Below are 21,507 nucleotides of genomic sequence, written 5' to 3'. Positions count from 1 at the left end.
TCTGAGCCATTTTGGCCTCATGAGAAATCGATACATCAGCGAGTGAAGGCTGGATTCCAATAGTGTTTTTTTTTTTTAATCAACTGAAAAATAACATGAGTTTATTCAAGCTCACCATTGGATTTTCCTGCCTTAAGCTCAGTGGCTTCTAAGATGGTGACAAGGAGTCTCCCAATTCCACTGGACTTAACCGATCGACCTGGAAACACACACACACACACACATTAAACAGAGATGTCATATTTTTCTGACACGAGTACAACTTTGTGAGTCACAACTTACCCTGATAAACCTTTTCCCTTTTTTTCTTTTCAGTCTCGATAGATTCCTCTGATGCAACCTTGATCTTCTGGACCCACGACGTCCTGAAATCACACACAATTATAACACACACATATACAGGTTTGCACGACTATTTTTCTTAGGACACTGTGTTGTATTCCATGCGTTTGGACAGTCTAAACAAAGCATTACCCCAAACCTTAACCACAATGCCTCACCCTGACCTAGCTAACAACAATTAAAATCATAGCCCTCAACTTAACCAGCTCATCAGCAATAAGGACAGGACTACTGGGTCTGACAAGGTCAGGGTTAATGCTAGTAAAGGTCCCAAAGAGAGAAACAATACAAGTACATACACACACATACAGTATTTGTGTGACCATGCTTAAGCCGCTACCTCTCATTGATGTTGTCAGTCCTGAGTATGTAGACTCTGTCGATGTGTGAGATATGGAAAGTGGGCTCGTCACTGGAAGGATCCGGCAACTTCACCAGGACTTCATTCAACAGCACAGGCTACAGGGACAACAGGTCATGAAAATAACACAATAACAGCAAAAAAAAAAAGTTTTTAAAAAATGTGTGTGTGTGTCTCTCGCTCTCTCTCTCTTACTGGTTTGTATATCTTGAGTTGTACGTTGTTCTTTTTGCTGAACAGTTTATCAGGCCCAGAAGAAGTGAACTGTTTGGCTGCATAAGTCAGAAGCAGGAAGTCATTGAAGAGGAACACCCACAATTCCTTGTTGCTCTTTACCTTGTACATCTAGGAAGAAAAAAATCAAAGTAATTACAAATTGTCAGAGTAGATGGAAGAATTACTGCCAACGTTACTGACTCTTAGGTTATTATTATGAGACCTGTTAAAATCTTTTTCGCTTATCATGAAACAGATTCTCTAGATTCTTAATGAAGAACACTGTGGCGTTACTCACCTTCCCACTGTGGAGCAGTTTCCTGGGGCCTAAACAGTTGGTTAGAGAGTTAAAGACCAGGTTCTGTGGAGAAGAGAAGAAGAAGCATATTCATACGTGTACCTTCAGGAATTTAGAAAACTGCAGTTTATGCCAACTCATCAGATTATTACCTCAGTGGTACCATCACACTGCACGTGGCTCTGAATCCACTCCAGTCTGTCTGAGTTCTCCTTCTCCCTTACACCCTCGTTCACCTGTGAAACAGTGAGAATAAACACGTTCAATAAAAAGAGAAAACATAATAATAAAATGAGAATAAATTCAGTGTCTCAGTGGGAAATGAACCTGTTTGCAGAGTTCCTCTGCTCTTTCCAGAGCTTCTCTCAGAGGATCCCGGTCAGCATGGCCTTCTGCAGTGCACTCCAGGATCTATAACACACACACACAAAGAGTTTTAATTTTTCACTGCACACACAAAGGTCAGTATTTGAACAAGACAGCGGGGTTAACTCAAACACAAGACGGCCTACGTTTTTGATGTGCAGTGGGTATCGTGTGATCCTCTGCATGGGTTTCAGCAGGAAGCTGGACAGTGGCATTCCCTTACACCTGTAGTCTGTGGCGATTTTCTGATGAGAGGAAAAAAAATAACAACAATATAAACAAACACATCAAGCAGTTTATCAGACTTCTAAAACATTACATGCAGATAGATTTGGGTGAAATTTTAAGACCATTTTAAAAATGAAAAGAAAATAACATAATAGTAAAATAACAATAAATAAAATAAGAGTAAAGCAGGTTTGTCTACCTCCTCTGTTGAACTCAACTAGAACTGAAACAATTAATCAATTACTAAATGAATCGTCCACTATTTTTATAATCTATTAATCAGTTTGATGATTTTTTTCATTATTAAAATAAGATTGTGATTCTGAATGTTTTAGCTTCTTAAATGTGAATATTTTCATTAAAACATTTTTCATTTTTGTTTGTGGACAAAACAAGACATTAGAGAACATCATCATATACAGGTTTGACAAACACTGATCAACGCTTCTTAACATTTTCCGACATTTTATGGACCAAACGATTAATCTAAAAAATAATCTACAGATTAATCGATTACGAATATAATCGTTAATTGCAGCTCTAAACTCAACTACAGTCTAGATATTATTTTCTTTTCAAATGCCTAAATATTTGCCCCGGAATGACAAATCTTGTGTTAAAGTGCAAAATATCCCTATATAACCCTTTGACATAAAAATATAAAACAAGTCCAAGGGAGTGTGCAAAAAAAATGTCCGACAGATGTCTGTAATATTTTAAAAAAAACAAAAAAAAAACAGAATCCTGGAAACATAATGAACGCCAGCTTTTTCTCCACCTCCATCACTCTCTTCTCTCCTTCCTACCTTGAGGAAGGTCTTGAAGTCTGGCTCATTGTCGGTGCGGTTCTGCAGCAGCGTGGCGCCGTTGATCTGGCAGGAGCAGAACCGAATGTAAGGCTGCATGTGAGACAGCTCTGCAGCCAGGATGTCTCCAATCTTCTGCACTGCCATTTTGTCGCCACCCATCTTCTTACGATCACGCAGTGACCTGCAAAAATTAATATTCAATAAGTATCTTTAGGGTTAATACCAATATTAAAAAAAATAAGAATTTGGCCGATAGCTGGTACCGATACAAATTCTTTCTTTTCTTTTCGTCTTCTTTTAGAGCTTTTTATTTAACTACCCGTTCAATTAGAAGAATAACTTCAGAAAAATAATCCAAAAACAACATTAGTGTCTGTATCAGTGAATGTCATGCTATTTATATATATTTTAGTTAACATACAAGACGAAGGTGAATGTCAGCCAACACTGACGCACAAGGAACTGCAGGGTAACTCACAATATGGTACATGGCCCACTATAATATTAATATCACAATACAGTGATTATTTATACATTAAATGACATATGTCCAACTAAATATGAATTACCCCTGAACAAATTAAATGTATGATTTGGAGGAGTTATTCTATCGTCAACTTTTTTGGACAGCGATTTGTTCACTTCATATTAGGGCTGAATTGCGATATCAGAGGAAATAGTTACTTTTACATTATGATTCTCATTTCCATAAGAAAAACATAAAATGATTACTGTGTTATATTTGTGTGGATCTATGAGAAACAAAGAGGTTCTCTCAGTCTGTGGATTTGCATAGATCAAGACACATTTTGGTGATTTCTATAAGATTTTGATGAATTATTTAGCCCTACTTCATATTACACTCATTCTTATGATAATAGCCACCTCAAGGAGTCATGAAGTAGTGACATTAGAGGGTCATTAAAATATTGATATTTGGCTCCAGTGCAAAAATAATAGTATGTGTGGTAGTTACTTGAGAAATTTGGTGTTGCAGGCCAGCAGTTCTTTCCAGTTAACAAAGATCATGACCATCTCTGCATTGCTCAGCCGACCAGACTCCGACATGGGCCTGTAGAAAACCTACACACACACAAACATAACAAAATGGGATGTCAGGTAAGTGATCAGACGGACACGTCTCATCTTATTCCGAGGGACACATTACCTCCAACACGACGCTCAAATCTTCCACGTATCTCTCCTCAGTCTCGATCAGCTCGTGGATGTAACCCTGTCGCTTCTTCTCCAGCGGGCTCATGGAGTCCAGGCTGTTCAGGTCTGCACACCCTTCATGAGGAAGAGGGACACACAACACAGTTAAACCACAACAACACATCAGAGCTGCATTTACCGCCAAACAACAAAGTCCCAGGACACATTAGAGACGCTTTAAAGAGAAAAGAAAGAGCACGCACACACACATACCTGATACAGGATGCTCATGAGCCCACTCTGAGGCTCCTTTACAAACTGACCTTTCATGTTCTTCTCCCTCTCCTCCTTCACCTTCAATATTTCTCTCATCCCAAAGGTTTAAAAAGTGAAATCTGCTCCGTAAAGTCATTGCTTTGACTAAATCTGATTGAATATTTCTGTAGTGTACCGTCTTAAAGTTTCGTCCCGTCTCTCTTGTATTTTTCTTCCTCAGTGCTGTTATCTTCTCATGTCTGGTGTCAGACTAAAACTTCATTGAGACCAAATCTGTTTGTACCAAAACAGGAAGGTGGGATTCATTTTCTCTCCCTCTCTGCATGTCAATGTTTTTTAACCTACAATTTCTGTCCTTGAAATGAGCCCAAAACAATTACACGTAGCTCAGATAAAGAATCTCACCACAGTAAAAATAATTTAGTCGAAAGGAAAGGAAGACTTCACAAAAATGTAAAAAAAAAAAAACAATCATAAACTGCACAGAAAGATTGTAGATCAAAGAGCAACACACAACTTTTCCTTGTTTGTCACTGAGGTAAACAAGATTCTCTGCAGCATATAAAAAATGATGAATAATATGGTTCCTTTGTGTTGTAATTCATTTTGGTGGCAAAACAATAACTTTGTAAAACACACACATTTCACTGAACAATAATGAAACACTTTTAATCCCAAACCAATCTTAATACTTTCTATGTTTTAATTCAGAATCATAAAATATTTTCATTCAAAACTTTCACACCATCTGGTCTGAAATAAATTGCCTTCATGGAGCCCAAAAAACAACTCTTAATGCAGCTTCACACACTTTTCCTATAGTTTTTCACTTAAAATTTAAGTTTGGGATAATTTGAGTGATAATGAATTACAATTGAAAAGAAAACGCATGAATAGCAGCAGTTTGCTTTAGTTCATCTTTAAACTATATTTATTTATGGCTCGTTTACTTGGTGTGTGTGTGTGTGTTCTTGTACTTGCAGCATACTGAGGACCAGTGAGGGTTTTTAACCAACAAAGTGAGGTCATTTTTATGGAGTGAGGACATTTTGGCCGGTCCTCCCTTTGTTTTCATTGAAATCACTTCCTTAGGTTGCACATGCTATACTCAATTGTTTTTTGGCAAATTTTTTTACAAATTTTGGACGACAGTATAGTATGACGTTTTTTTGGTCCAATTTCTTTTTATTTTGGTCGACATAGTATAGTATGATTTTGTAAAATTTTGGACCAAAAATTTTTGGTCAAATTTTTTTTTAAATTTTGGTCGACATAGTATAAGTATGATGTTTTTTTTAAATTTTGGACCAAAAATTTTTGGTCAAATTTTTTTTTAAATTTTGGTCGGCATAGTATAAGTATGATGTTTTTGTAAAATTTTGGACCCAAAATTTTTGGTCAAATTTTTCTTTTATTTTGGTCGACATAGTATAAGTATGATGTTTTTGTAAAATTTTGGACCAAAAATTTAAAAAAATCGAGAAAGTTTCCCAGCCCTTTTTGCTCTGGGGCTCCACCTGCAGACATTTTATGGTACTGCAACCAGTAGTTCTTTATAGATGTCATTCATGAAGTAGATATTTGTAATTGTGTTGATTTATAAAGTGGAAATGCTGGTCCTCACTTTGTCAGCAACCCAGTCCTCAGTATGCAGCAAGTACAAGAATGTGTGTGTGTGTGTGTGTGTACCTTGTTTGGACTTCAACTGTTATCTATTTAACTGTAGCAGCAAAACGGCATTAAGTTAATTTAGCAGCAGCAGCAGTTAATATCATCACCATAAGCAACCGTTATTCTTGTAAATGGTCAGAAATGTCTTCTTCCTTGACATTTTGTGTTATTCTGCTCACAAATAACTGCAGCCAAAAACTGTCTTTGACAGAAGAAACTAATCCTGTCCCTGTTTGAAGTAACACCTGAACAAGGGATGACATTCAGATAAGGAAGAAAAGGGAGGAACTTTAAAATTGTTTGTGAGCAAAACTACAGTTGATTACATTTTAAATATTTATTTTTCAAAGTATTTAAATGTATGAATATCATAATCAATAATAAGATTGGTATATTCAAATTCGCTCACAGGCCTGAGGGCTGGTCACTCACTCATTCCCTCCTCCCTCCTCCCTACTGCGACTCAGGGGCTACATCTCACTGCGATTCCCCTGCAGTTGTGAAACACTATCTCTCGCTGCATTCATGATATTGGTAAACTTTGGAGAGTATGCAGCCCAAATACTCTGAAAACTGTCCTGACTTTGCCTGAAAACAGCAGCATACTGTAAGTTTTTGCTCTCTCCTCTCAGAGGAGGAAACTCTGCCAGTTTCGTTATTTTTCCATTCAGCTCGAGTGCAATGCGTGATACTATGACACTATATGTGATATGAATTCTGGAGATACAGGGGAGAGTTGGACTGGAAATGAAAATAAAGTGGGGGGGTAAAAAAAGAGGAGGCAAAAATGACAATGTGACATGAGGGTAAATAAGGGAAAGAAGAGAGAAGCCACAGAGAGACCCACTATTCCTTTGCTACACACACGTTTTCACTTTTGTTTTCAAAATCACAAAAAGCATAAAAAGAGAGATTTGTCCTGGTCCTGCTTCATTCACAGGTATCACAATTTGGACTGTTTTTCTTTTTTCTTTTCTATTATAAGAACACAAGGTCAGTGGGAGATGAGAAGTTGACAGGGAGTCCAGACACTTCTCTTCAGACAGAGTGTAATAGTGTGTCTCTCTGAAGTCAGGAGGAGGAGAGGAAGAAGAGATGGAGGAGGAAGAGGACATTCTACCACCCTAGAGGGACAAAGAGACAAAAGCCAAGGAATGGAGAGAGAGAAGGGAAGGAGGGGAAAATACAGGTGAAAGAGTCAGTGAAAAGGAGGGACGAAGACGTGTGTGGAAGAAACATCATTGATGGCAGATGGTGACTGCAGTGATTGAATTGCATGATAAGAATTAGTAACAAAGGTTTGGAAGGAACATTAAAGCAAAGTTTGTTTTCATGCTGACTATTATTAAAACATTTAAAGTCATTTCAAGATACCTTTTGTTTTTTTGAATAAAGTCACCTCACTGTCAAAGTGCATCCGGGCAAATGGATAATTTCCTTAATTTCAAAAATTCATTAAAATTATTCCTTAAGCGGTTTGCAAATATTTTCAATTGATCCTTGTTCAGTGTGATGCTGACTATTATTATAGAAAACCTCAAGTCATTTCAAGATACCTCTTGTTTTTTTTAATATAGTCACCTCATTGTCAAAGTGCATCAGTACAATCACGTTTGTTATGATTAGGAGGTTTTCTTACACTGCTGGCTGGGGTCGCAGTCCGCAGTGGTCATCTTAACGTAGTTGGTGGGGAACAGGCCAGAAACCCCATTGACCTCTCCTTTCCACCAATCAGGGTCATTCTTGTCAAAAACGTTGATCAGCTGACCTTTGGAGAAGCTCATTTCATCCTCATTGGCAGCAGCGTAGTCATATATGGCGATCACCTGACAGACTGAAAGAGGACAAAGTGTGAATACCTGTTGTTTTTGTCGTTTTAACTGGCTTTAAAGTGTGTATCCAGTACTAAGGCCCTGCCTTGGTTGGGTATCCTAGTACAGCTTTTCCAAATCCAGAAGGAGGAAGTAAAGCAAGCAATTATGGATGCCAATTGTCATAAAGCACAAAAGGATATGAAGATAGAACAGGAAGAAGAAGGAGGAAGAAGAAGGAAGGAGGAAGAAGAAGAAAAACAGGCACAACAACTTCTTGCCGTTAGAGTATTGGTTGGCGGTGTATTCCACATATACACTTATTCAGTCTATGGCAGTACAGTCCACTCACATGCACAACTGAGTAAAAAATACAAGCTGCATTGCAAATGCATTGCATGAAACCCTCTGTGGAGGATATTGGCTTTATTGACAATGCTGTAAGCAAATGACAGTGTTATAGTACGTGCCAAGCAAACACAAGGCAAACTCAAATAGTGAAAACAACAAGTCAGGGATCTTTTATGTTATGAGAAGTTCAATTATAAAACTGTGGTGGGGCAAATTAGAATATGGTATGTCTGCAGAGTCTAGATAAAGAATGGGAAACATCAAGAGAAAGTCATTACATCACTAAGTGTCAAGATGGATTACTAGATGGTGTGTGTGTGTGTGTGTGTGTGTGTGTGTGCCTCAGTTTTACCTGGCTGAGGCGCTGGTGTGGACTTGCCACTGTTGGGTCCCAACATTTTGACATGAGAAGCAGGGAACCAGCCTTTTTGTCGCCTTTTACCTCGGGCCTAGAGTTAGAAAACAAACCATCATGGAAAATTAGGTTTTGACCAGAAAACAGGGAACAGTGAAAACTGCTAGATCCACAGATGGAGGGAGAGCTGTTTTTTGTACAGAACACTACAAATAGCAGCGTTTCCAAGGTTACTATGCAGAATGTGAATAGTATAATTTACCTTGTCATGTTCATGATGAAATGGTGAACTAATGGGAAAATGCACTCGTCAAAGACAGTGAAACATACTACTGACCAATCGAAGTTTAAACACCTCAAATGAACACTAGGGAGCAACACTGTGGGCCTGTTGATATTAATGATCATGTGGAATGTTAGCTATAGCACTAATATTTCAACAGCAGGAAACACTGCACCACTAAACACTGACCTGCAGTTCTCCGAGCCACCACCCAGAGGCGTTCTTGCCAAGGATGAGGATGAGTTGACCATTTTCCAGATTTAGCTGCTCATTTCCAGTAGAGGAGTAGGCTCTAATGACCTGGCAGACTTCTACACATGAGACACAAAGTCATATTTAAAACAGCATTAAAATACAAACCATAACGTGTGTTGTTAGAAGTGAATCAGAGAGGGGTACAAGAAGTCAATGCTAACCTTGCTTCTTCTTTCCTGACATGCTCGCCGTCTGAAATAATGTATCATTTATTAATTCCAACAGAATTTGTAATATATATTAAATTAATTAACAACACTACACACAAATAGAGGAATACAAAATATTGAATTGTGCTTGTTTATTCTGTGTGTGCACAAAGAGTCCTTACATCTGCCTCTTTAGGTTTGACATAGTTATTGGGGAACGTGCCAGTCCGGTCACCGATCGAGCCGCTCCACCACTCTCCATCTCTCTTGCTCACCAAGATCACATCGCCTTCTCCAAACGTCAAATCAGTGGGTTCTGGAGACTCGTAGGTATATAGTGCCACAAATTCTGTAAGGGGAAAGGACACATGAAGAATAAATAAAATATACTTAACACAATGGTTGCAAATATATCAGAATAATGATCCAAATGAGCTCAAGATTTTACCTATAAAAAGGTTCATTTCACCTGCCTGTCTCTTGAGAGCAAGAATTTAATGTTCACAGGCAGACGGTAGATAAACAAATCATTTCAACAGGAAATAAAGGTTCAGATAAGCACTTAGTGCAACAAACAGTGCGAGTCTACGAGGCATTTAACACATGAAAATAAAATTTCAGCGCACCTTCAAGCTGCTGGCTGTCGCTTGACTCTGCGTTAGGAGGGGAGCTCTTCATGCTGTAAACACACAATGACAACATCTTATTACAGGACTTATTAACAATAATCTTGATAGGATGTGTTGCATCCATCTTTTAATCCATCACTCTCAGATGCTGTAGCTGTGCGTATTCACACACAGATGAATCCGGTCACATCATAACACAAATAAATAAACAAATAAAACTGTAAAATACACAAGGCCTTGATTGCATTAAGTTCATCGGTGAGGAACTTTTTGGCTGGTGATGTACTGCGGGTCAATGGGACAAGGTCTGAAGAGAAAATATAAAATAAAATATGCATACAAACTGAATGCTGACAACTGGTCTGTAATATCATTTACTTTCCTGACCATTTCTGTTGGCAAGTTACAGTCATGTTAGTATGTAACACAGCACTTAATATTAAAAATGTGGTTGAAGGGTTACTGTCACAATGGTTGAAACTATTATTTAAAGATGTAATCAAGTTAATGTCAGCTCCACTCAAGGGTGAAACACACACACATAAGTAGCTGGATTGGTCTGCAGAGTGAACTGTACATGTAACAGTGAGACAGCAGATTTCTCGTGACTGAGGGCTTGAGAACTTTTTCTTTGTGTGGCCGGAATTCTTGTCATACTAGAAGTGTTACCACACCTACACACACTCACCAACTCATTCCCATTACCATGTGACTGGAGCTGGTTTTGACAGGGAAGTGCTTTGAACCACTGAGTTTATACAAGTTAGAACTGTAATACAACAACAAAAATGATCTAATTGTTTGGACATTTATGTCACACCTTTAATCAGCTTTGGAACGCTGAAGCAGGACTTCTAATATACAAATAACCATGTCTTCAGATCAGGTGCAGTAGCTGATATCTTATTTTTCAATACATACTTATTTAACTTATTGCTCATTGTATGCACATTCACTTGATTTATGAATGAGACGGGCAAGAAGACTTCAATAACACGGCCTGAAGCAAGGCAAGTTCAAACACATGAGATGCCGATGACAAGCAGGACCAGGTTGCCCTCATTCAAGTATCTCTATGTCTACCTTCAGCCTCATATTCTATCCGTCTATTTAACCCTCATCAGTTTTTGTGCTGCCTCTGCCATGTCATCCACTTAATGATAGGTCAATCTGTTTGACCTGCTCTTAAAGTCCTCATTAAATGGCTCTTGGGCTTCCACATGTTTACAAATTTCCAGAGGTGCGAGGAAGGAAAAGTCTTGTCGCCATTTTGGTTGGCATTTCGAACTGTAGTGTGTGGTGACACAAGTAAGACAAGGAAGACAGTCTACTCTCTGTTGTGGAGGATGTCTCACCACAGCTGTCTCCAGCGTATGCAGTATTAAGTATTAAGGGAAACTGAGAGTTTCTGAGGAGGATGATGATGACTAGAAAATGTCTAGAGTGAGTCCATATATGATACAATTGAGGGCGAGATGGAGCTGATACATTTATATGCTGTGTCAGGCAGGGATGGCACAGTGCTTGATTGGATGGGAATTAGTATACTCCCTCCTTCTCTTCCTCCTCCTCATCATCATAATGTGATCATGTGGAAGCTACTAGCACGCAAGAGCCATGATTGAGTCTTTATGTAGTCGCCCCTTTTGGGACTAATAAAATTGGTATAATTAAATCAGCTCAACTGTGAGCTCAGGTGGAAGTGTATACCAAATTTCAAAGGATTCTCTGGAGGGATTTCTGAACCACTTTGATCTTCTGTTTTAATGAAAAGAAAAAAACTTACTCAGAACTCTCTTCTTCTCCCAACAGTGTCACATATGTCTTGGGGAACCAGCCCCTTTCACCGTTCAGTTCTCCCAGCCACCAGTTCTCCTGCTGCTCCAGCACCTGAATCACATCATCCTTGTTGAAGTTCAGATGGTTGTCCGTCTTTGCTGTCCACGAACACAGGGCCTGAGCGAGCAGGTTCCCCACCACCTGCTAACAGAAGCACAGACATAAAGACAGCACAGTGAGCGCTCACAGTAATCATACTACGGTAGCAGCTTGTCCAGGCGCATTACGTTGAATATTACCTGTCCGTGCGTCTCTAAGGGTGCAAGGTTTGGAGAGTGTGTTGGTGTGAAGGCAGACTTGGTGCCTGCGACCTTGGCAGCCTCAAGAGCATTGGAAAGCTGTGACTGGAGTGGCACTTTAGCTGGAGTTGGAGGAGGAGCAGCAGCAGCAAGAATAGGAAGAGGAGCATTATTGGAAGATGGGGCCACTTTCTCGACATAGCTCTCTGGAAACCAACCCATCTTCCCTTGTTTGCTGCCATACAGCCAGCCTTCCTCCCGCTCTGCTGTCTCATCAACCTGAAAGAAGAGTCAGGCAAGTCTTAGAGGTGTGTATGTATGAAGGAAATGGACCAATGTAAATGAGGGTGAAAAGAGCTCTAATTTGTCCAGAATACAAATGAATATTCAACATGGTCCACAAAACTATTTTCAGTCTTTGAGTAATCAAGGTCATCATTAAGGCCAGACCTAATTCTTACCTCAATCGTATCATCTGCATTGAAAGTGAGCTCCTCACTGTTGCGTGCAGTGAAGGGGTAGAGCGCTTTGAAGGAAGTGAGAGCAGCTGACTTCCTGTGTTGTTTGACTCTAGGTTGACCACCTGAAGAAAGACGACACAACCATCACAATGTGGTTTTACCAGAAATACTGGTTTAACGTCAGGAAGATGCTACAGAGAAGTAAAGATGTGTCTTACCTTTCCTCTCCTCCAGTCCTCTGAGCAGAGCCGTCAGTTTTTCCTGAATATCCACTTTCCCTCCTCCACTCGGCTGCTGCTGCTGACGAGATGCCTCCTCTTTCCTCTTTCTCTCCTCCTCGGCTTTCCTCCTATCCTCTTCCTCCTTCTTCTTCCTCTCCTCTTGCATCCTTTCCTCCTCATGCTTCCTCCTCTCCTGGTCCCTCCTTCTCCTGTCGTCCTCCTCTTGCTTTCTCCTCTCCTCTGTATCTCGGATGGCAGCATCAGCCGCCCTCTGTCTCCTCCTCTCTTCCTCCTCCTTCTCCCTCATGCGCTGCTCCTCTCTCCTCGACTCCTCTAACCTCTTCCTATCTTCCTCTCTCCTGCGGTTCTCCTCTTGTTCTTTCTTCCTTTTCTCCTCTTTCCTGCGCTCCTCCTCCAGTTTCCTCCTCTCTTCCTCCAGCTGTCTCCTCTCCTCCTCCAACCTCTTCCTCTCATCTTCTCTTTTACGTTGCTCCTCTTCGTCTTTCTTCCTTTTCTCTTCTTTCCTACGATCCTCCTCCAGTTTCCTCCTCTCTTCCTCTAGCTGCCTCCTTTCCTCCTCCAGCCTTCTCCTCTCTTCCTCCTGCCTTCGTTTCTCCACCAGCCTCTGACGCTCGTCTTCCTCTCTTTTCTTCCTCTCTGCCTCCTCTTTTGCTCTGAGCTCTCGTTCGGCCTGATCCTTTGAAGCCTGGATGAGAGCTCGTCTCTCTTTCTCCTCTTCCTCCCTCTTTTTGGCCTCTCTCTCCTCCTGGAGCCTCCTCTGTTGCTCCTCCTCATCCCTCCTCAGCTTCTCCTGCCACTGACGCTCCTTTTCCATCATAATGTGTCTGAAAAAATGAAGCAGACATTGGAAATAAACATAAAAGATGAAGTGTTCACATTAAGTTTTAGTTTCTGGTCTATAGTGAGTTAATGTATAAGTTGAATACAATACCTTTGAGCTTCCTCCTCCTCTTTCCTCCTCATTTCCTCTTGTTGCTTCCTCTCCTCTTCTTGCTCCTTTCTTCGAATCAATTCACGCCGCTTTTCCTCTTTGATGCTTCGAAGTTTTTCTAATGCTGCCAGCTGATTTGTGTGGCCCTCTCTGAGATCCTGTCATAAAAATAAATAAATAAATAATAGCTGAAATGTAGCCGACATTAAAATAAGATGATGAATTAGTTAAATGCTACATACACTGCATGTAAAAAAAATGTTGGTTAGATAGGATTGACTGAGAAATATGGGAGAAAAAAAGAACAATAGAGAAGACTGAGAACAAGTCTTGGAGAAAACCTTTAGTAGGTAGAAGAGGTTACGGAGGCAGGCCAGCAGACAGAAGACAGCCTGAAGCATTGAGTCCTCAGTTCCCACATACTGAAAAGATGGGGAGGAGGAAATGTGAGACAGGCGAGAAGAAAGAAAGGAACAGAATCCAGTAAATGGGCAGGATGGAGGATTTTCAAAAGAGGAGGAAGGAAGAAAAGTAAGGGAAGAAGGAAGCACAAGATGAAGATGACAAAATTAATACAACCAGCATGAGGAGGAAGTGGTGGAGAAAAAGAAACATCAGGGCAAAGCAGCAGTAAGAGGTACGTAGTCTGTGTAGTAGAACCCTAAAATTGTTAACTTTCTCTCTTTGGTTTAGATTGTACAAGACATGCAGAGACTCATTAAAGGAGCTGTAATTCATGTTATTTATCATTGATATAGCCCTGCGTGAACATTCTAGGTCAAATGTTAAGAGAAGTTAGTTGTTAGTCATTTTATTAGGCTACTCTAACAATGCTGTGTGTGTAAATAATTCCCACCTGCATGTTTTTGTTATACTGATCCATCTCAGCCAGTTTGGCTGCAGTCTCTTTCTCCAGAGCTGCCAGCTTCTCCTGCAGTTTCAAACATGCCCCTCTTTTCTCTGAAAGTGTCCCCGTCAGCGTGGACATGGTGGACACTGCAAACACACAGGCAGGTTTAAAGGCATATTAAGAGAGACAAAGAGGTCTTAAAATCTTACTCAGGTCAGTTTTCATACAGATTTTTTTTTTAACATTAACTTGTCACTACTAACCAGGTAAGTTATTCAGTGACATGTTTTTGAGTTTGTCCGAGAGTCTGTTCTTATCTGGAGTCAGCTGCGAGAACTTCCTCTGGGACTCCTGACAAAGAGGACATGAATCATAAGCAACAAGACAGGAAATATTTGGCACAATACACCAACACTCACTTTGTCATAAAACAAAGACTTGGACAAATAAGTCACAACTTTTACAGCCATAGATACAAAACAAACGTGGAAAAGAAAAATGAACTTTTTTGTGCTGCCACAACGGTCAGAGGTGACCGAGTCCCAGTGAATATAATGCAATTTAAATTTCGTTTAAGGGTTCTGAAGGAATCATGATCATGAAATACGTCACTGTAAGCTTGGTCTACTGGATCTACTTCAGTGAAAAATGAAGCCCCCAAAATGCTATATTCATAAAATAACTACATTTTTGTAAGGTTAGATTGGTATCAACCATTAACTACTAAAATATAAATCAGGTCATCCACCAATCCAAGTAAGTTCTTGAGAAATCATGTTATAAAGAAAGCGATGACATGAACAACCTGAAAACTTAATGTCTAAGGCTATTGGCTGTTGCATGGCATATATAATAACACAAACTCACCTCATATTGTTTGTGCAAGTTGTTAACATCTTGTTGATGTGTCTCTTTCCTCTGATTGATCAGATCCAGCTCTGTCTTCTGATGCTTCTTCTTATTATGAATATCACGCAGCCGGTCTGAGATCTGACGATGCTTGTTGCCCTGAGGATGAGTGAGACAGAAAGAGAGAGACTTTAGATGAAGCTGATGATGAAAGAAATGAAAGGATATATGGACAAAATGTCTTTCAACACTCACCACTGCCTCCAGTTCCATCTCCAGACTCCTCTTCTTAGCTTTCAGTTGGATGATATCATCGCGCTCCTGCTCCTTCTTTATCTGGAGCTCTCCTCGTCTCCTCCTCTCCCACTCCTCCTTCCTCTGGCGCTCAAGCTCCCGCTGTGCAGCCTGGAATAAACCAGCACAAGTAAATACAGCATATGAATGCAAATGTAAAACATTTCAACAATATAAGGAGGAGATATTTACAGTATTCATTCAGTGTAAAACTGTCACCCACCTCTTTTCTCTCTATCTCTCTCTGTCGCTCTTCTTCCTTCTGCCTTTCGAGCTCCCGCTGTCGCTCGAGCCTCCTCTCCTCTTCTTTCCTCCTCCTCTCCTCGGCCTCTCTGGCCTCCTTCTCTCTCTGTTCTCGCAGCTCTCTCTCCTTTTGTGCACGACGCTCCAGCTCCCTGTTCTCCACCTCCTTCAAGGCAAGCCGTCTTTTCTCCAGTTCTGCGTTACCTCGCTCCAGATTGGCTTTGAATTTGTCCTCAAAGGATACTACCAAAAAAACAGGCCAAACGTTTTTACAAGAGACAGGATTATTTAAAAATACTGGTTAGGGGTTTTCAGTTAAATTCAGTGAGTCTTGACTGGTATAAAAGACCCTTTTCACATCATGAAATAGTAGGACAAACACACGTTTTACCAATAACATTAACCAGAGTTTCACTCCAGTTCTAACCTAGGGTCATGCTATTGTAAGTGCAAGGGTCGGTCACACTTTAACCTGTAGAGGCTGCTGTTTTTCTGAAAAATTCATTTTAAAACTGCAGACGTGGGTGTGTTCCAAAAACGTGAAAGAAATAATTATTAGTCATTATAGCATTGCTAAAACAACAAATATAATGGTGACCTAATGGCCTAATACTTTTGCACAGGACTATATATAGCTCTTAAATATTTGTCAGAGCCTGGTCTGTCCCTCTCGTTCTTAATAATGTAGATAATAGGATAACAGGAAGGAGAATTTTAATATAGTGCCTGCAGTTAAACAAAACAACTCTCTCTTTGTTAATGTGTGAATGTGAGTACTAACGGTTAGGCCTGGTTTTCTGCGGAGGTTCAATGTCAAAGTCATCAGTCAGAGATGCATAGAGAGAAGAGCTGGATCCATTTACGGCACCCCTGCAACAGTAAAAACAACAAATACACACATTAATCATTATTCCAATGTGAAAAATCAACATTTCACTTTTTTTTTTAACTTTTAAAAAAAATTTTTAACTACTTTTTGTTGAAGTTGAGGCATATATGTGTTCACATACCTTTGTGAGGGTGGTATCAGCTCAGTTGGCAGTGTTAGTGGCAGTGGCATCCCAGTCTTCGCCAAGTCAACCAAATGCATTGCCAGAATGAACTCCTCTGCTTTTAGCTTACCATCCTTATCTACATCTGCTAAGGTCCTGAAGAAGGTTTAGAAGAAGTTACACAAATTAAACCACAATATATGGCGGTGTGATGTCTCAGATGAATTTGCATAAAACCCTTTCATAAGTTACAGAGTGAAGTGTTTCAGTTTTACAAGGTCTCATGTCCAACAAAGTAGCAATCACAAGATATGTTCAGAGACTTACACATTATTGTACAGCATTCCTAGTGAGGACAGTCAAAGACATAATGCATTACCTAGCCCCTTACCCTACCTTAACCACCACCACTGGATGCCATTCACTAGCTCTTAAACTAACTCGAACCTAAAACCCTAAAAGAGCCCTTTAAAGTTGTAAGAACCAGAAAAATGTCCTCACAGAGATAGGTATGAATCAAACAAGTACATGCACACGCACCAGATTGAGGCCAGCTGTGTCTGAGTAAGCATTGTAGCTGCCATGGCACCTCTCACCTGCTGGCCTGGCAACAAAAAAGAGAGAGAGGTCAGAACACATGTAAAGCATGGATGTGTGGATGAGTGTGTAACAGCTGGTATGTCACATGGATGTTGAGTGGGACACGATTAAGTGATAGTTCAGTTTTTTTTTTAGTTGTGAGGTACTGACACATAGCGAGTGTTGACTTCTGGATATGTGTGCTGCCTGCCTGACGCAGACCCTCACCCTCACTGAAAACATGGCTGCCATCAACATAGACAAAAATACCAAACTTCCTAACATTTATTAGAATAAATAAAACTTCAGTTGTTTTTGGTGAAGGCACAGTAGCTGCTCTTACTGCTGAATACAGTATGTGATCTGCCTGACAAAGCCTGAGGGACTCAAAGTCACTGATTGTACATTATTCAAACTATACATACATGTCATGGTGTCTTGTATTATGTGCAAAAATTGTAATGTGTGCAATGTATAACTCGTAAATATGTGAAGTGATTTGGCAATAACAAAGTTATGTGCAGTGTGTATACAGTTATGTACAGTATGTATGGATAGATGGAGAAAAAACAGGTCCAGCAAGGCACTCAAAATGCAGTGCATACCTGGCTGTGTATTTGTTACCTCTTTGGAACCTTTTGTGGCATAAACACTGACATTATCTACTATTATTACTGACATATCCTCATGGAGACTAAAACCTGGTCAAAATGAGCCAGTTTAGGGCTACACTTTCAATTGTGGTTAGGTTAAGGTTAAGCATGAACAGTTTATGGATAAAGCTTTTTTTAAACTGTCCAAACCTGTTTGTGTGTGTGTTAAGAAACTGCCCCCGTGTCTCAACACACCCATAGCCAGTGCAGGCAGCCATCACTACCTTTGAGTTTACTAAAGCTTCAAACTTTCATGAACATCCACACCTGCATTCCATGCGTTTTGGTATAATCTATACAGAACACACACACACACAAACACAATGTACCAGTGAGGTATCCAGTCATCTGTTTATCCAGGCCATTGAACAGCTGTCTGTATTTCAGTCTGGAGGCATGTGGCACTGCCCAGTCGCTGGGAACACCAACCATGGGTGACATCATAGAGGGGGATGAGGAGGCAGAACTGCAATAAAAACAAAGATGCAAAAACAACAAAAGTCATCAATTAGTCACCCATTAGTCACCCACTTATAGGGAACATGAGCTGGGATTTTACCCTACTGATGATGTGTTGTTGCAATGGTAGTCCTGATGTGTTTTACCTGCTAGATCCCAGGTCCAGCAATGATGAAGCCGGAGATAAGGACATTCCTATAGGAGAAGTAGTGGACAAAGAGAGAGAAAGACTGAAAAGCCATTATCAGACACAACTTAAAAACAGAAATGGTTTTAATGTTATGCCTGACTGGTGTACATTTATACAATTAGTCAATTTAATTGTCTCTGTGTAAAATCCAACCACAGCAGTGACATATTTTCCTCCCAACATTAATAGAATTTACAAGGGGAGCCCTGAAGAGGCTCAGAATGGTGTCCTGTTAAGGCCAGGGAGGCTGTTTGTTTGGAAATAAGACAGAAACACCTGGCAATATTTCATCATTTTCACTCTGCTGCTGGGGTTGAGCAATGTCCACTTGACTTTTTGTAAAACATTGTGAGGGACGATGGAATCATCACACATGATCTGTGCTAGGGGACGTCTAGGTTACAAAATATTATTTTATTTTTTTTGCTGTTACATAATAGCAACTTTCAAACATCTGTTCACTGTATTAGAGAATTTTGTTTGCGAATCACAGATTCACTTTGCATCAAATCAGGCTGTTTGCATATGAAAATGCTGCAGCTGCTCTGTACCTGGTGTTGAAAAGAAGCAGAGCAGATCAACATACAATGAAGAATTTATATATTATAAGACACATTTTGTGTTTGTGGAAGACAAAGGGTGTGGCATCATCTGTCCAACCCTATCTGCTACAATATTATACAGTATACTGTATAATATCATACAGTATTATTATACACTATACTGTATAATATTCTTAGGTTATTCCTCATACATAATTAATAAACTACAACAAATTGAAAAAAAGCATTTAGAAGATTTTGGCAGATTATTGTATTTAATCTTCTAATATGATTTATTTGATAGTGGCGACAGACATGAAGCAAGAAAAGAAACAAATACAAATGAGAACTACATGTACCAGCTGGGATGGGTTGCAGAAATCCTATGGTGCCATTTGGGAGTGAAGGGTTTCCCATAGTGGACATCATGGGCCTGGTGTTTGTGGCGATGAGTAGAGGGCTCAGACCTGAGGCTACAGGAACCAAAGGGGTGGGGCCTCTCATTGGTGAGAGTCCAGGGGTTGCCATGGAGATAGGGGTCAACATGGAGTAGCTTGTTCCAGACATCATAGACATGCTAGGCACAGAACCAATACCTGGGACAGACAGACGCAAAATACATCCATTAAGATTCATTTATACTTTGTCCTTACCTTATCACCTTATCAATGGTAACTACACTATCCCCCAGGCGGTTGTTTAAGTTCAAGTGTTGCATCCCGCTTGGTATATCCCTTATTAACGTTGTTTATTTGTGTCTATATTTGTGCTAGTTTTATATTTAAATAGTTGAAGAATGTGTTTTGGTCACTGCTTGACAGGTGGGTGACATGAAAATAGTGCTGAGGGACATTTTTCTCCTTCTTCAATATGTCAGATGGATTAAGAATTGGGCTGTAGATAACATGCCAATAAATATCAAATAAATCAAAATATCAAACCAGTTAAACAGTGGACAAAATCCAAAAACTATACTTATTTGTATACACATTTACAGCCAAAAACACATTTTGTCAGATAGTTTAAATAAAAAAATGTGCTCTTCTATACCATAGGGTGAGCTGGTCATGGTTGAGGTTGGGTTAATGAGGCTGGGAACAGGCACAGGTGGTTGTTTCATTATGATTGGCAGAGCTGAGGGGAGTGGTGTTCCCTGGAGTTTTAGCTTAATGAGCTTCATAGCTACGGAAAACTCCAGTCTGTCCATCTTCCCATCTTTATTCATATCAGCCAATGCCCTGGAAGACAGAGAGGAGATTGACAAGTGTTAAGGCTGCAGGAAGCAGGATCATTATTGAAATAGTCTCTTATCCAGGTGGTTAAATATCAATGTATAACATTTTGAGATGAGGCTATCAGTCTTGAGCCTCTCCTACCAGATATTTACTGACACTCACTTCACACATAGCAGATACCTGAGGCAATTTCATCAAGGCTCGGCCCCCAATAACATATGTTTTATTACACTTGCCTTTGAGACTGTTGTTCCTTTTTCAGGTTGATTTGCAGCATACGCAGCTGGTTACATATTCTGGAATAGTGACCTGAAGCAACGTGTTCATGCAGCTGAACAACCATTAGGAGAGACCTCTCTCACTGAACTGCCCTGTGATTGTTAAAAATCTCCTGCCACAGCCCAGATTTCCTTGACAATCTCACTTAAATAACCTGATTTAAATTGTGCTCTATAATGTAATTCTGTTATTATTAATCAATAATGTCCCCCCAAAAAATCTTGCCTACACTAGTTTTAACCCATTCAGGTAAAGATTTCAGTGAATAGTTCCAGTTTAGTCACCATTCAATCGATAGTATTGTGTGTGTGAATATGTGATGGCTTGTGTTTCTCACCATATCTCAGCCAAAACTGAAGCAGGCAGCCCTGACTGGAGGAAAAACTTCTTCGCCTGTTCCCCTAAAGAAAGAGGAGAAAGAGGTGTGAGGAAAATAGTTGTGGTGGACACAAAACTGAATGGGCGTGCACACGCACCCACGCACAATTTTCTTGGTATTGACACTTAGTAGATGGAAAATATGCAATGTAAATGAGGTGTACCAACAGTGGTGTGTTTATGTGTGTACCTGAGACATAGCCCATTGACGGGGAGAGGGTGTCAAACTTCTGATCATGTTTGTTCCTCTCCTCTGGAGTGACTGCCCACATACTCTGACCACCTAGAGGGAAAAAGACACAGGTCAAAGGTAAGGATAAATGTGCATGCATCAGATGTGGAATTCAGCCATTACAACCATCCCGACTGATCTGATTAAAAGCGTTCAGAAGTTCAGATGCTAGCACTCCCACATTGTGTCCAGAATGCATTTGGAGATCTGATCATACTGCATTGACAGGGTTCTCTAGGACACATGTGGTTACATTCTTTTACGGTTGACACACATCCATCTAGAAGATGCATTCAAGACCTCTCTTCTTGTTTATACACACACAAACACACACGTTTGCGTAGTTTTCGAAGTGAGGACCCTTATAGACTTAATACATTCCCAAGCCCCTAACTCAACCCTAATCAAAACCCAATTCTGATCTTAACCCTGAAAAAGCCTTCATGTGAGGGCCAGACAAAATGT

At 40.1% G+C, this 21,507-nt stretch overlaps 1 protein-coding gene across 2 annotated transcripts in view; it reads right to left on the bottom strand.

The window, feature by feature from the left end:
• The window catches only part of itsn2b (intersectin 2b), a 31,960-nt gene that overhangs the window by 2,428 nt on the left and 8,025 nt on the right, over positions 1-21,507 (bottom strand). The window contains exons 3-38 of one of the 2 annotated variants that reach the window (XM_083900670.1): positions 21,001-21,093; positions 20,770-20,833; positions 19,969-20,156; positions 19,278-19,514; positions 18,333-18,381; positions 18,057-18,193; positions 17,036-17,099; positions 16,514-16,651; positions 16,285-16,373; positions 15,484-15,746; positions 15,222-15,371; positions 14,985-15,125; positions 14,381-14,468; positions 14,124-14,263; positions 13,268-13,425; positions 12,313-13,160; positions 12,095-12,216; positions 11,634-11,912; positions 11,342-11,538; positions 9,553-9,605; positions 9,109-9,275; positions 8,939-8,969; positions 8,712-8,833; positions 8,237-8,333; positions 7,362-7,556; positions 3,789-3,910; positions 3,597-3,703; positions 2,618-2,801; positions 1,730-1,828; positions 1,545-1,628; positions 1,370-1,453; positions 1,218-1,280; positions 899-1,048; positions 683-801; positions 283-365; positions 116-199 (exon numbers count right to left, since the gene is read on the bottom strand). In XM_083900670.1, coding sequence (XP_083756796.1) covers positions 116-199; positions 283-365; positions 683-801; positions 899-1,048; positions 1,218-1,280; positions 1,370-1,453; positions 1,545-1,628; positions 1,730-1,828; positions 2,618-2,801; positions 3,597-3,703; positions 3,789-3,910; positions 7,362-7,556; positions 8,237-8,333; positions 8,712-8,833; positions 8,939-8,969; positions 9,109-9,275; positions 9,553-9,605; positions 11,342-11,538; positions 11,634-11,912; positions 12,095-12,216; positions 12,313-13,160; positions 13,268-13,425; positions 14,124-14,263; positions 14,381-14,468; positions 14,985-15,125; positions 15,222-15,371; positions 15,484-15,746; positions 16,285-16,373; positions 16,514-16,651; positions 17,036-17,099; positions 18,057-18,193; positions 18,333-18,381; positions 19,278-19,514; positions 19,969-20,156; positions 20,770-20,833; positions 21,001-21,093 — 5,289 coding nt within the window. The remainder of the gene's footprint in view (positions 1-115; positions 200-282; positions 366-682; positions 802-898; positions 1,049-1,217; positions 1,281-1,369; positions 1,454-1,544; positions 1,629-1,729; positions 1,829-2,617; positions 2,802-3,596; positions 3,704-3,788; positions 3,911-7,361; positions 7,557-8,236; positions 8,334-8,711; positions 8,834-8,938; positions 8,970-9,108; positions 9,276-9,552; positions 9,606-11,341; positions 11,539-11,633; positions 11,913-12,094; positions 12,217-12,312; positions 13,161-13,267; positions 13,426-14,123; positions 14,264-14,380; positions 14,469-14,984; positions 15,126-15,221; positions 15,372-15,483; positions 15,747-16,284; positions 16,374-16,513; positions 16,652-17,035; positions 17,100-18,056; positions 18,194-18,332; positions 18,382-19,277; positions 19,515-19,968; positions 20,157-20,769; positions 20,834-21,000; positions 21,094-21,507) is intronic. The other variant, XM_083900671.1, reaches the window with a different exon arrangement.

Source organism: Microchirus variegatus (assembly GCF_963457635.1).
Source record: "Microchirus variegatus genome assembly, chromosome: 14".
In the NCBI taxonomy this organism is placed as follows: Eukaryota; Metazoa; Chordata; class Actinopteri; order Pleuronectiformes; family Soleidae; genus Microchirus; species Microchirus variegatus.
This window is presented reverse-complemented; position numbering and strand designations above follow the sequence as displayed.